General features: G+C 37.0%; 1 protein-coding gene across 1 annotated transcript in view; it reads right to left on the minus strand.

Moving 5' to 3' along the window:
• Window positions 1-296: 296 nt before the first annotated feature.
• Window positions 297-16,176, minus strand: part of LOC136992231 (uncharacterized protein C4orf50-like) — a 55,640-nt gene continuing 39,760 nt past the window's right edge. The window contains exons 10-17 of the mRNA XM_067297255.1: window positions 13,590-13,701; window positions 12,656-12,789; window positions 10,025-12,244; window positions 8,033-8,179; window positions 3,628-3,804; window positions 1,273-1,329; window positions 677-859; window positions 297-329 (exon numbers count right to left, since the gene is read on the minus strand). Coding sequence (XP_067153356.1) covers window positions 297-329; window positions 677-859; window positions 1,273-1,329; window positions 3,628-3,804; window positions 8,033-8,179; window positions 10,025-12,244; window positions 12,656-12,789; window positions 13,590-13,701 — 3,063 coding nt within the window. The remainder of the gene's footprint in view (window positions 330-676; window positions 860-1,272; window positions 1,330-3,627; window positions 3,805-8,032; window positions 8,180-10,024; window positions 12,245-12,655; window positions 12,790-13,589; window positions 13,702-16,176) is intronic.

Consider the following 16,176-nt stretch of genomic DNA (forward strand, 5'->3'; position numbering starts at 1 on the left):
CTTGCTCAAAGGTTACCAGAGTACTAGAAGGGAATTCCTGTTTCTCCACATTGCCAAGTTCAGATTCACATCCTGAAGAATGTCTGCAAGTAGTTTCTACACAAAACATATGAAGTATATTCCCATCATCCAAGCTAAAATTGAACAGAAGCAGTTGTAAGGCAGTGCCCTGTTGTATCCTACTGAACCACTTTCATCTTGCCAGTGATAACTCCCACAGATAACTCCCTTTGGAATATGAATATCCATTGAGTTGACTTAAACCTTAAAATGATTCATTCTAAAACAGTTTTTTCTTAGATTGCTTCAGAAGTCTGAGACAATGTATCCTGCAGGACAAAAGTTCAGAAGTCTTATTTAAAGTCAACTTGTATCATATAAGCTCTTTGCCCATTATCCACTAGGCTATCTGTCCTGGTCAAACTGCTGGGTATGTGTTTTTTCACAAAGAACAGACATACTTTGTGAGAAGCTCCAGAAGATTATACCCTGACAAAACTGCAGTTAAACGGACAACTCCACTGACATGCCTGAACTTTATAAGTGCCCAAACATATTTTATGTTAACTATACACTGAGTCCCACTAAACACTTAAAAAACCACAAAACAAAACAAAAAAGCCCTTAATGCAATAATGGAAACTGGAGGATCCTACAAGGAAATACAAATGTTTACCTCTTGATTACACCCTGGTGTAAAAGTGATTGCATACTCTGCCAGTGCCACATCATTCACCAACTTCTTCACCTCTTCATCAAAAGTTGAGTTAACAATTCCTTGCCTGCAAAATTCACCATGCATCCTGGTAATTAAGTTGTTCCTTTCCTGGCATTTTCGGATGAGGCAAGCCAGCTTAGCCTACACAGCATAAACACATACAGGTTGAATTTCATTCCCTGTTGAGACTTCAAGATTTTATGTTGTGTCTGATGTAATTCTGCACATTTTGACTCAAAGCTATACATTGCATTCCTACACTTCTAGGCCATTCAGCACCTCTGCACCCTGCTACAGCAATACATGATAAGCTGGAAAGAGCTTTTCACTTTCCCACGTGTGAGGTCCCCCACTGACAAGCTGAGGAGTACTCATGGACAAATACTGCTTGTTAGCTCATCCGTGCCTAAAGCCCAGTAATAAGCAGCCTAAGTCAGTGGCATTTCCAGAAAGCAGGAACATATACCACACACAGAATGGTTATGATACACTTAAAGATAAATAAATCCCCTAACCAAAGGGATAAACCAGAATTTTTCAGCAAAATACACTACCTTCAGAGGAGCTAGTGTCAACTTTGCTTCACTCCTTCTCTTCTGAAGTTCTTTTGCCTGAAAGAATGATAAAACATGCTGCTTTAATTTATTCAAGAGTCACTTTAAAGTACTATTGTAGTTCTTTGATATTTATTTTACACCTGACTTTCAAGGCGTACACTTTGCATATTTTTGTGAGCCTGTATCAAAGAGCACAACATAAAGCAGCCTAAGACACTGTTTGTACACCAATAGGCTCTTACACTCAAACACTGCCCTAGCATTAACATTGGCATTATGTATTACCAAATGCTTTGGGACATTTTTAGATGGAGGCTTACATCACTGATGTTATTTCATCAAAGCAAGCACCACATTAAAGACCTGGTACACTTCATTATGCATTCATATTCTCATCTATTCTGCAAATCTTCCAAACTACTCCTTTGGGTAGCAGTTTTCCATTTTCTCATCTATATTATGTTGTAGAATGCAAGAAACAAGGAGGGATTTTCTCCACATATACTCCATGTCAGGCTTTGAAAAGTGTATGTCAACAGCTTCCTACTCCTCTGCCAGGGTCAATGTATGCCCTCTACTATGAAATGAGCCAGATGGCCTGAACTGTACCTTATTATTAAAATGTTTATTGCTCATGAGCAACCTACTTTCCAATTATGCAGGAAAAAAACAGTAATCTGCTAGATAAAATCTATTTGAGTTATGATTCAATGCAGTATTATTTGCCAGTAAAGTACAGATTCATTTATATTCATTTTATTTGACAATTTGTACTTCCACAAAGCCTTCAATAAATACATTATATGCCTCAAACATAAGATTCCCTTCATAAGAACTCAGTCATGCTGAAAGAGGTCTGCCGGTGCTCAGCTAATAAATCGTGGCCTTGGGAAGGAAGGTAGTAGATAGGAGAGGAGAGAGACGTCTTTACCTTGTACCAGCACTGAGGGAACAAAGCAGAAGCTGGCCATAGGTCCCTTCACTGGAGACATTATAGTCTTGACAAGGCACGGAGCAAAACACTCGGCTGATGCAATTAGGAGTTGCCTATTTATGCGGATAGCATGTTTCACCCTTTGTTCACCTGCCATCTGATATGCACCATCCATCAACAGAGACACCAGACACTGCAAAACACTCCCATTTTACTGCCACCACTCTGTTCAGGGGCATCCTAATCAATTCCTGAGAGGAGCCACTAACCCTCTGTACAGGACTGGCTAAAAGTAAATCACTGTACATGACAAGGCTGGAAATAAAAGTGTAGAAACAAAAAACTGGATTTATTATGGAGGATGTGGAATGAAACTTGTGCTCAATAGGTAGAAGAAAACTATGTCTCTTGTACTTGAGAAAAGAGACAGAGGAGGAGCATGTTCTACACGTTGTATCATAAGATGAAGAAAACTACTTAGAAAACTATTTAGTTTGCAGTTGTTTCAGAGCATGATCAGCAGTTCCCATTTGACTCACATTGTAACAATCATTCATTTCCCTAAAATAGTTTCCAAAGAAATAAAACGGGGTAAAAAAAATACCCTTCTAAGGGGAACAAAGTCCTAGCAGGAATTTGCCTCCACCTGACAGTTCAGCAGCTGTAGTTTCACTGACAGTTAAGGCATCAACTCTGTATATGTTCATGAGTGTATCTGCTCTTGTTTGGCAGGTGAAATACAAGGCACAAGTGTAAAAACTGCTTGTGTAAGTATATTTGCATATACACAGAGGCTCTCCCCGGAATAACTATGTCATATATATATATATATATATATATACACACACATATATACAAACACACACATACCACACACACACACACACATATATATACACACACACACCACATATATATATATATATATATATGACCACATACCTAAATGAAAGTGTTAAGATTCTTAACGTGTAACCCTAACAGCTAAATCAAAAAATACGTTGCCCAAAATTCTATCACTAGCGCACTCTCCTAATCTTATATAGTGTGTCAAGAGCGTTGGAAATGTTAAAGATCCTGACAACCAAGTGAAGGAGATTGCTCAGCTAAGAACTTCACCACCACTTTGCTAGCATTGGGCTATGGGGATTATAGCAGACCCTGGCAGCAACTTTCTTTTTATAAAGAGACTATCATTTTTCCAACGTGATGACCAGCCAAGCATTTTACATCTTTCCCTTATTTCTCTGAAGACAGAGTAAATTTATAGGCCTGCATACCCTTTAATTATCCCCAGACCCATTTCCAGGGAAGGAGAATATTCTGGGATTCTCATTTGAGAAGAATGAAGTAGAATCTGAAGCCTAAGCTCACATCAATCTACACAGTTAAGCACATAGAAAACAGCTTTATTGTACCTTTTCACATAGCTGAGCCTGAAGGAGTTCCACTTCATTTTGCAAATCTTGGAACTGATTTTGTAATGCAGCCTGGTCCCTGAGCTGGGCTTTCAAAGTCAGCACTTGCTGCTCTAATCTCTTAGTGGCTATTTTATTCTCCTCCATTTCTTGGGCTTCTTTCACAGTGTACACAGGCTAGAGAGCAAATACATAGATTTTCAAATTAGATGTATAAAATAATAAAAATATTCTCAGTCGTGCTTTTGGGTGCTAAATTTCTCAACATACATACCTTGTATGTCACAAATATTTTTAATCTGGTATAAACTATATGACTTCAAAGATTCATAAATATATTAGCACTAATGTCTCGCACTAATCTTAAAACTGCTTATGAGCAAAGAGTTTTTGATCCCCTGTGAGAGTAGGTATAGGACCGGGATTTCACAATGCCCCTTCAAGGTAAGTATTGTATTATAATGATTTCATACCTGGGGAAACTGGGGCACAGAGAGATTAACTGACTAACCTAAGGTCACATAGTGAGTAAGAATAGAATTAAAAAATCCCTAGTCTCCTGCTCCAACTTCTATATAATATGTCCCTCGGTTTTCCACATATATTTATCTCAGAGAGCAGATTCCACTCTCACAGTTATATTTTTGTTTTGGAAGACTACTAATATTAATCAGATTTTAAATACAGATTTCATATTTAATATTAAAAAAGAAAATATTAATTACATGAAATGTAGTATTAGAGGTATAGAACAGGAGGAAGGAGGATCTTCTGAATTTAACTCCCACTCCCCCTCTCTGTTTTTTTCAATTTCAAGCACTTAGATTGAAAGGATTAGTGAGAGCTTTAGATTTATGGCCAGCATCACTAGGTCAGCTCCTAGAAGTGATACTATCAGGTTAAATGCTTAGTCTAAGAATGAGGAAAACCTAAGAGCAATAAAAGTCTTGTGAAAAACATTTCTGCTGTTTTGACCTTATATTAAAAAAAGTTGAATTGAAACACACAGCTGTTCAAGCTTCGCTATAACATGTTATATACGTAAGTCTAAAGAGATTATAGCATTTCAGTGATTAAGCTAAAAATTTTAGTCAGACCTAAGATACACTGTGATAAAACCATGTAACCTTCTGACAAAAGATGCAGGAAGATGCTTTGATTTTAATAGATATTAACACTGATAGAGCTGGGAGAAGAGCTACTGTTCAGCCATGATGCACAGCAACTGTTTAACTTTCCCTGGTTTTGTGAAAGTCTTTCCGAATTTGACACCCTTGGTGACTACAATATACTAAAGGTACCCAGTTTCATAGGAAACAGCAAACTGAAGTGATATCACACTGGTTGTAACACATTGTTGCAACATAGATAAAAACAGAAATATGATATTTTCATACTGCTTTTCTTAATGAAACAAGTCCTCTATGCATAGCATTCTAATAAGCCAGAGCATGCCTTGTATCAAAATTTTGGCTCCCTCTTGTGTTAGGAGAAAAGAACAATAACAACCGTTGGACACATAACAAGATTGACTAGATAAGGGTTGTACCAACAAAGCCTGAGTACCAGTCTGAGACATGGTATTATCCACATCCTTTTCATTCCTATACAAAATCAAAATCAAAAAAAAAAGTTCAATCAAAAATGGAAACACTCCCTGACTGAAGAGGCTTAATGAAAAAAGAGGTAGAAAAAAATTTTGCTTGAAGTTTAAAGACAGAGATTCCCTATTCCCTTTTGCATTTTGCTGACCTGCCAGCATCTTTTTGTAGTTCCAAAAAACAAAAGAAGCAAATATTAATTTATGATCACTCTGCCAGATGTCCCAATGAACAGAAGCCATTGGTTGTACAGCCAAGCTCCAGAAAAGTGAAGCACAAAAGCTGAGTTTAGTAAATACATCAAAGGATAACTAAACCCAAAACTTATCACTTAACACACTGAGTTCTTGTAAAAATGGCAAGATCTCTACCCTTTGATGTTGGTGCCTAAACATTAAAAACATCTTCCTTTTCTTGTGCATGCTGAACTCATTTGGAAACTCAAAGAGAAAATGAGACTAAATCCAATTTTGTGGCTACAGGCCAGGCCAGGAGTCTGGGGTTTGCTGGGGAAGCCTGGCAACTCATTACTGTGTGCATTTGATCCAAAATTCTTGGATTGATTTTCAAAGTTGTAAAACAATAACCTGCTCCCTCCCTGCTCACCCACATATACTTCTCCTCAACTCCTACTACAACACTGCAGTTCAGAAAGCCACCTTAGCATCCCAGAAAATTTCCCCAAATATTCCTATGTTAAATGGTGTTTCCTCTGTGAGCAACACCATTGAAACAAAGAATCCTAGCAGTAAGTCTGGAGTATATTATCTCAATTCTCTTTTATTTGCAATGTGTAATATCAGCATTTTGGAGTTTCAGACAAGAACCAGGATCGCTTGGTGTCAGAGGCTGCAAAACATAAAATATGTTCAAAGTCCTAAAAGACTTGAAACATGTCTCAAAGATCTCGCAACCTACATTCCAGATCTAGAAAAACACATCTTCTCTTCTTTCGAGTGTTGGGAACAGAAGATGTCCATGAAATGGACTTTAGAACAGGAGAAAGAATAAATGACTGTGATTTACTGTATCCTATTCTATTAATATCTTTGTGGGATGAAAAGAACTTTTTGGATAGGCTGACATCTAACTGCAAATAAGACCATGATTATTAGTTCACACAACTGCCCTAAGGAAGAAAAATTATGCTAGCAAAGTAGTTCATGGTAGTCATTGTGTCAAAAATCTTATTTATTTTTTATCTAGAAAAATTTAGGTCACATCTTAAGGATTTCACACCAACCCACAACTGACAGTTTGATGTTTATTAACAGGATTATTTTAAAAGACAAATATTGAAACAAAGTCACACTCTTTTCTCCAGTATACCCACTCTATTTCCTATCTGCACTGCAATTTGCTTAATTTTGCCAATCAAATCAACATCCTTTGGTCAGGATATCACAGACTTATGTCATGCAGATAATTAATTGTAGCATCAAATATTGTAACTGAAGGACAAACCCAGTTCTCCGATGTAAACATACTGCATCTTTAACACCAGAAGGAGACGCATGTATTTTTAAGGGCAGAATTTGATATCAAACTACAATAAAGACTAAATTAGACAAAGAATTGAGATCTATACCAGACAATGTGGCAATATTGCATAAATATATACTAGTGATTTAAAAAAACATAAAATGAAAAATTTAATTGCTGAAGTGATTTAAAAGTGACTTTTCAGAAGAAAGGCTGACCTGTACTTTTTCCAGTATACAAATGCTCTGTGAAGAGTAATGAATGATCATATAAATAATTAATACCTTAATTTGGTCACCATAAAATAAGTAATAATTGCCCCAGATTGTCTCCAAACAAAAAGGTTTATCTTCATTGCCCCAAAAAGCTCTGAAAAGCTTACGTGTTTGATTAACCAAAACAACATGATACACTTAGGTTTGTTTTAAAACAGTCTGGGGTTTCTTCTTCTTACATGAAATAAATTTCAGTAAGTTTTGAGATGCTACATCCCAATACATCATTTTGAGATTAAGAAGTCTGTGTTTCATTTTCAGGTAGCGGTCAGAATTCAATTGCCTTAACATCAGTACTTAGTGCCATTTAAGGTGCATAAGATAATCTGAGATAAGTGCATGGGACTTCCAGATGGCCTGCAGAAGACTGTGCCCTCAGCAAGGATGACTAAGGAACTGAAATGGTATAAACTGTGATATTTAAACAGCTGAACTGACCCAGAATATTTATTTTTTCCAGAATTTGTTCTTATTTTCTTCTAAAGCCTTATCTAACATGTTCAAACCAAACTTGTAAAAATTGTAGTTTGTTTCAAAACTGTTTTTCCACCTGAAAAGTGTTACTTATTTCCTCTTTGCAGTTCTTCTGTCAAGAATGATTGAAATATTTTGGGGGTTAGCTGAAAAGTTTTTATGAAAACTTCTTCCAGGAGTTATTGGACTACTCAGTAACTAAAAATCTTTTTGTAATACACTTCATTCTGGTGGAAAACATGAAACTTTTACTGAGACTGAAGCACCCTTTATTAAGCCCACCGGAAAATCCATACCTCAGAAAGAGGCTCTGGCCAGAGGTAGCAAGACAAGCGCCTGTTATACAGCATGGAGGTGTCTATAATGTCCACACAGAGCCTGTGGTTTTCAACTGTCATCCTGTAAACCTGCAGTCTACCTCGCATTCCTGCTTATTTTCAAGTTTATAGCTCCAGTGACTCTAGGTGATCCATATTTCCTTCAAATCTATTGACAATAACAATAATGTGCATCTCTGTAGCCAAAATATCCTCTCCAAAGGAATGCTTTCCTCCATGCCATTTACATACATACCATTAATTTGCAGTGCTGCTTTCCAAGCATTTTGTCCCCAGTTTCTTGTTTAAGATGGTCTAATTCTGAAAGAACCTGTGTCAAATGTGTTTTTATTTCTTCATATCTTGTTTCTGCAAAGCCAAGCTCTCTGTACCACTTCTGAGCCTAACAGGAGGAATAAAAAAGCAAAATTACTGAAAGTAGTTGGTCTAGCAGTGGTATCATTTCTCAATACCAGTTTACAACTTTGGGATTGAGCCTGATTTCAACATCACAAGTTTTAAATCACTGTAAATTGATTGAAGAAAATGGAGTTACACCATACACAGTCATCTTATAAGAAATGAGTAAGATCCTTAAAGTAAGTGCTATAGAAATGTATCTAATTAGAGCTATGCAAAAAGTAGATTACTTTTTAAATTGGTTTCTAAATTGGAAGGTATCTTGAGTACTCTGAGTAAAGCTAAGTAACCAAAGGTGAATGTACTCTCAATTTCAAAGATTAAACCTTTGAAAACAATCAGAGAAAAAGTAAAGTAAGATTTTATCAGGTAGGATGAAAAAGTGCATCCTGCAAAATATCAAAAATGAGAAATACAGTGGAGAAAAAAGCCCATACATTGCTTTTGTATTACTTCTAAAATGCATTATCCCTGCTTTTATGCACATTAACTGTGGTTTTGAAAAAAATAAATCACTCAACAGATCAACTAGTTGCTTGACAGCAAGTTCCTTCTGTCATATGTAAGATATTATTCCTTCTCCTTTCCAAACGGAAAGGCTTTACATTCTTCTAAGTACACTGAGGAAGTTGTTGTTTTCTTCATAACAAAAAAAAAGCGTTAGAAGGACCCAGGATATTATTTTCCTCAGTGAGTTAGAGTAATGCCTGTTTTTGCTTGAAACATCCCCATACATATAATCTTGCCATTAAAGTAGTACATTCTGCTCAGATAAGCAGACAGAGGAGACTGATAAAAGCAGGAGTGTGAAAGCCACAGTGTTGGGAAAGGCACAACCCAGAAAGCTTCCTTGATTGGTACTAAAACTGCTTTGCACAGGCAGAGAACTAGCCATCCAAACAAGAGTTTCCACATCGATGGTGTGAGACTTCATCTTTACTACACAACTGTTGAGAGAAGGGGCAATGTGCATGCTTTGAGCTATCACTGGATATTGCTAAATCCTTTGATATTGTCAGATTTTACATCATTTTGCCTCTCATTCAAAAACTACTTCAAATTCAGGTTTGCCATAATCCTCAATGCTTCTGCCCTTCTTAGAAATTCATTCCTAATGAAGGGGAGGGAAGCGGTCTGCCCAGAGATGGCTACGACAGATGTTTCGTGCAATGTGTCTTTATTAAGCACTCCACTTCTGTTACAAGTGTGCTGAAGGAACGCAACTTCACCTAAAATTCCAGCCAACAATGACTGACTGTGCAATTCCTCACTTAACTGAAAGATCAAAGAGATACATTTTGGGTCTGCAGATCAGAGACTTGCCCCATAGTAACGGTATTATATCCTGGCAGAAAGAAGAATGGCCATGTAAGAAAACAGGGAAAAAAGCAAATTTGCTTCTCAGAAATACATCACAGTAGAAGGTTACCTCCTTTTTTGATTTTTCTAATTCCTTCTGTTGCATTTTTAGTTCCTCTTTCGCTCTTTCCAGTTGCTCTTTCATCATACTGTAGCTTTTGAATGTGCTGCCCTGCTTACATGACAGAAAAAGACGTGACTCCTCTCAGGCACATGAAAGAGCACATAGATTTTTACAGAAAAATATACATGTGTACTAGGGCTTATCTTGAAATATTTCTGCTGATTATTCTTTGGTAATTTGCTTTCTGTTTCAAAGCTAACTTAAGCACCTCAGATCCCCAGAACATGGGAGGTTACAACATTTTCTATATTCCAAAGTTAATTTAGCTTTGTTCTGCACATGGCGTTTAGATCTCTCCCTTTCTTTCAAAGATCCTTGATAATATTCCTTATTGTTACTATTTACCTCTTTTCTGGTGAAATAGTTTGAAGGATCTACAACCAGAATTCCTTTTTCTTCAGTCTGAGTTACACTACATGCTGTTTCAACTTCTCTTGGCTTAATATCACCTTGTTGATTTGTATTTTCTTCTTTTAGTTCTACTGTCTTTTCCTTTGCTCCCATATTTTTATCTTTTTTCAGACCTTCATAGGTGAAACCCAAAGAAGACATTAATTCTTTCAATTTGTTATTTTCTAAAATGAAATTTGCATTTGCCTTCTGAAGTTCTAGAAGCTGTTCTGAAGTTTCTCTCTTGATTCTGTCTATATCTCTTCTCAGTACGCATTTTTCCTCTTGTAAATCAGAAATTGTTTGATAACAGCTGGTTTTGCACTCCTGAAGCTCTGAAACCAAGGTCCTGCATTTGTCTTGTTCACCCTTTATTTCTGCCAAACTTCCCAATAAAGCTTCTTTTTCGCCTTCTAGAAGAGAGATTCTTTGTAAATTTCTCTCTCTCTCTTGTGCTAATTCATTATTTTCTGCTACATAGTTCTCCTTGTCTTGCAATAGTTTAGCTATGTCTTTGAAACATCTATTTCTTTCCTCTTTCAGGTCAGAGAGCAGCTGGAAGTATCTCCTTTTCCTTCCATCCAGGGATAAAACACTCTTAGGAAGTTTATTTGATTCCATCATCAACAATTCTATTCCAGAATTCCTATTTTTCTCTTCAACCCATGAGAGGTTCTTAGAAAAGGTTTGAGCACAAATTGTTTCTGGGTTCATGGTGTTTTCTTCTGAAATAGTATTAAAACATTCACCAGCAATTTCTTTCTCATTAAGTAAGTTTTGGAAAGAAACATTAGCTTCATCTACTGCTAAAACATATTGAAAATATGCATCCATCTCCTCTGCCAGTGCACATATCTTCTGAGCATATCTCTCATTCTCCTCTTGTAACATACAGACTTTTTTTGAATATTTTTCATTCTCTTGCATCAGTAGAAATATCCTCTGAGAACACAAACCCACCACTTTCTCTAGTTCACATATTTTCACATTACATTCATTATCAGCTTCCAGTGACAATACATGACAGAAATACTCACAAAAATTGCTCTCTAGCAATAACGCTTTCCTTAAGCACACACCCCTCTCTTGCATAGGAGAGGAAATGTTTAGTGGATACTTCTCTTCCTCCAAGTGAGAAGCTTTCTGAGGGTATGCACATTGCATTCTTTCAGCAGACATCTTCTGACAGGAGGAATTCTCCTCTTTTGGGTCACATAGCCTCAGGGCCTGTTCTTTCTTTTCTTCCAGTCCATTTCTGGAGGGGTTTATTTGTTCACTTGGTTTCTGAGGTTTTTCTCCTTTCTCTTCTGATCTGATTATATCTCCTCCACTGTATACCCTATTCACTTCATCAGGGATGCAGATTTCTGAGAGGTTTCCTTGTTTCTCCATTATTTCAAAACTCCCTTCAGAATGCTTCTTTAGGTCTTTAAAACCAGCACCTGTGTTTTGGACATCTTGTGGGCTACCTAGATTGTCTTTGGAATTCGTTCCTTGTTTTTCAGGCCTGATCAATTCCATTTTGTTTAAAACTTTGCTTATTTCCTCAAGAGCACAGGCCATTTTTTGTGGCCAGGCTTTCTCATTCTTCATTTCTTCTCCTTTAGCTCTCCCTCCAAAGATTTTTTGTTGATACTTTCCATCATTAACATCTTTATCCAAATTTTTACTTTCACGTATGCTTTTTGGCAGAATTTGCTTATTTTGCTGATGCCTTTCCACATCATGTTTTTCTAGCAGGAATGTGAAAGCAGTGCAAGGCGTCTTTCCATGAAGAACCGCAGAAGCTTTATCAGAAAAGCCTCTTTCTGAAACATGGAAAAGGCCATCAGGGCAAAAAGTGGTATTTGCCGCATTGAAATTCAGACTCATCACTTTCTCCAGTGTTGTGACAGTTGGCATGTGGTTGCTTTCAGGTTCTAACAAAGTAAGCTGGGGCTTGTTCCTCATCCAAACTTCCACCAAGGAAACAGGCAAAGCCTTTGCTGGTAGATTTATAGCTTGTTCCTTAGAGAGAGAGGAGTATTCTTCATCTCTGGTGTCCTTACTTGTCTCATCATTAGTTAGCTTCTCAGAGCAAGGAGGAAGCAGTCTGGCTGTAGGGTAGCTTGGGATATGTCTAAACAGAATGAAAGTATCTTCCAGAGCACCTGCCCTTTTATCTCTAAGGCTGATCTGGTAACAACAAGAGAGAAAGGTCTCAGACTGAGACATATAACCTAAGAAATATTGTTCTTTCAATGTTGCTAACCATAATTTATTTTTTACTTCATCCGTGAAATATTTAATTACACATAGATTTTAATTAATGAGAAAAAATATTGCCATATAGATAACTTTCAAATAATTCAAAGATTTGTCAAGCAATTTAAAGATTTGTAATGAGGGTAACAGCAGAAGGTACAAATAAATCAAACATTTTTTAGTGTACACCTATCTTCCTCTTGAATAACATCTTTAATAGATACGATTTCAAGCTATTTTGATATACATCTGTAAGTCTACCAATTCTGCATTTTATCTCACAATCCATAGACTCGATGTGCTCACAAAGATAACAAGAACAGCAGTAACTTTTCTTCTCACCTGCCCAGTCTCAGTTAGACTGAGTTCTTCAGTAATTTCTGCAGAGGCACTGAAATTGTGTTCCAAAACTGGTCGAAGTTCTTTCGATAGCTTCTCCGTGTGCTCAAGCCAATCACAACCACATCCTGATGTTTCTGTTACGGTAAAGCACTAAACAAGTGAAATGCTACTGACAGAAAGTTACATGAAAAACAAAAACAAAACCATTTGGCTTGAAGTTTTAGAACAGGATATATTTTAATCATAGTATGCCCACAACTACCATCTCTACCAGAATAAGAAAATTACTTTCTCTAGAATCACTAATGAGGTGGAGATAAGCACTATATGATTAAACAAGAAAACACAATTTATAAGAAAACATAAGCTCTAAATATACATTATACTTGTTTTTTGGTTTTATCCACAGTTACCAAAGCACTTTACAAATGGAAAATAAATCTCATTATAGAGGGTATAGGAAAACTTATGGGTTAAACTTACAGGGTTAAAAAGTATTCAGTGCTGGTCTGCATTTGCATCCACTGAAATCTGCTATAAAACTTCCATTAATTTCAGCAGGAAAAAATTAGACTGATAGAATTTGTTGAGATCAGAGCTTTCATGTTCTATTTGGTCTAAAAGACCCAAGGTGCACAGTATTCCCAAACACTGTACTACAGCATTGTTTCAGCCAGGACACAGAAGATGCATCCCCTACTTATGCATCTCTATAGCCTCTTGGAAGTCCTAGAATTTCCTGAGAGAGCTCGTATCTAAATACTAGCGTCTAACTGTTGAATAGTAATTCTTTCACCTTTGCAAGCTCTAGGTTCCATATTAGAAGGTTTTCGGAAGGTCTTTTACCTTCTTAGTAATGTGCACCACAATGAATGAAAATATCTTCACTTTTACTGCCCAGCAACTAAATCAAAATTCCAGCTTGTTTTCATACCAGACTCTTTAGCCTGTAGCACAGTCGGAGTTTGAGTAGCTTTGCTTCTAAGTGGATCCAAGACTGGTCCCCATTTCAGGTTTTGAAGGTCATCCCGGACTAACTCTCCATTCTTAACAGGAAAAGGAGGAGGAAAAGAAAAAACAGATTATAAGTGTACAGTGTTTGTGGTACCACATAAACGTCCTTTGCTATTTTACATTCAAAACACCCATTATTTTGTTATAATTGCTATTAGTCCATAGAATTTTCCCATTCCAACATTTTTTTGAATAAGAGTCTTGGTTTTAGACTTCACCCTATTGTTTTCTTCATGATTCACAAATACTTAAGGAAGAAAATCTCAGTAATATACATGTATTATGTTACAGATGGAACACTACCAGGGCAGACACTGAATGATATGACCATGAGAAAAGAGAAAAAAAGAAAGTCTAATCAAGTAGGGAGTGAGACTTTGATTGTTTAGTGCCCAGCACTCTGAAGGCCAAAAAGATGACTGTTCCTAGAGAGGAAAAGCGCTATGTGAAAAGTAGAATAATCCTTCAGAATAAAATTTTCTTTTCAATCCATAACTTAGCTATAAATTTCATATTGTGTTTCTTGACATCTTTCTTTGCTCACTGTTTGAATTTGGATACATTTAGAAACTGCCTAATAAATTAAGACACAGACAAGTGCTACCAGCTCCTTTTCGCTTGTATTTTTTATTCAGGCATAGGCTGCAAACAGAATACTGCAGACCTGACCCTGCTGCCAATTCTGGAAACTATTTCCAACAAGATTTATGTGACTAAACCCCTCCATGAGATGCAGTTCACCTCTGCAGGACCAGAGCATGACATCTAATTGGATCTAGTAATAACGCATGAAAACATAATAATGACCAAGGCTAGTTTCAAGAATAACTGATGTGCTTGTCATTTGAATGACATGGTATTTCCTGAGGAATTTCATACCATGTATATTCACAGGGGTCTAATAATCCTGTGTTCACAAACTACTTTTTTCCTGGCTGTGGAACAAACAAATGATCCCATTCACTCTTTTAGTGAAAACTGATATACCAGCAGCTATCCAGAAAAGTATCAGCATGAAAATCCTCCTTAGACTGCACACTATTCCTCATTTTTATAGCTACTGGTGGAGTATGGTGAGCTTAAATAGGATGTTTCTTGTAAATTTTTTGGTTTGAATTCTACAAGACCAATGTAATGAGATCATAGGTGATACTAAAATAACAGGACAAGGGGGGAAAAACCTCTTCAGTTTTACCATACAACACCAGAGGTCTCCCTTTTCCTTTTACTATGGATACTAAATTTTTTCTTATGCTCTCAAACCACTGCTCTTTGCTAGACTAATCCAAGTGAATCATAGCAGTAGCAAAGAAGGAGGAAAATACAACCAGCAACGCAGAAAACAACAAGGTCTGCTGCTGGTGATGTTATGCACGGTATTTAAGGAACAAAACTGTGCATCAGAACAAAATATACCGTTTAACAAGAATTATGGCATGTTCACTTATACCAAAAACTGGGTAATTCACATGCAGTATCCTCCTAGGGATCTGTAGATTAATACTTAAACAAAGAAGTGGTTAGAAGACTTTGGGGAGAGGAAAAAAATAACCTTTCATTATGGTTCAGGATAGAATGAAAGCAATTTGCTCTCCATTCCTTCTGTTTCCTGAAGACTTTCTGGGTTAGTCTTCAACAATGTCAGGTGATGTATCTTGGTTTCACACCTTCAGATAACTGTATACTTACTTTCCCCCTTCTCAATTTTCCCAAACCTACAGTAATTCTCCACTACCTATTCCTACACTCTGAGACTGAAAGCCCTCACACTCCTCTATTTTAGTTTGGCAGTCCCCTCATAGTGCAGTTGGTCATTGTTCCCATGTACTATTCAAGTCCCTCTAAAAATATCTTGAACTAGTGCTATTTTCGAACCGTATTTTTCATACCCAAGAAAAAGCAAACTCACTAGGTAAAGTAATCATAGCAATGGCTCGGGCTAAGTCTAAAAAGTAGCAACAGCAGTCAGTCCCTCTGCCACCTCAGAGCAGTTATGGAGAAACACATGGTGAGGCACACTTTCTGAGATTTCTATGAAGGTCCACTATGCACCTATGTGCTACAGGTTACTGCAGGAAGATCTTACCGTTCTTCCCCTCAAACACAAAGATAACCTCACAGAGCTTACTTCTTTGGCACTACAGAGTCACAAATGGTACAGAATCACTTTGTCTGTAAAGTTGACTAAGTGCCAGGTTAAAAACGTTGTCTTGATTTCTTCTAGGTTTTTATGGACAAAGGATGCACTCCCAGTTCTGGGGAAGAACTCACAGTGTGAGTGATCTCCTATACTAAAGGGTTTTTGTACATGATCATTATCTCCCAGTTAGCTGCAGTTAAAAAACAGAGAGACGTTGGGATATCAGGTCACAATCTGAGTAGGGTAGCTAAGAATGAGGCTTAGCTGATTTCACTTTATTTAACAAATCTTCAGAAGAAAAATAACCTCCCACCCTACTGCATAAAGAATAAAACTTTGTTTGAGTTCTCTCTGTGAAATGAATTGT

Source organism: Apteryx mantelli, chromosome 5, assembly GCF_036417845.1.
Source record: "Apteryx mantelli isolate bAptMan1 chromosome 5, bAptMan1.hap1, whole genome shotgun sequence".
Taxonomy (NCBI): Eukaryota; Metazoa; Chordata; class Aves; order Apterygiformes; family Apterygidae; genus Apteryx; species Apteryx mantelli.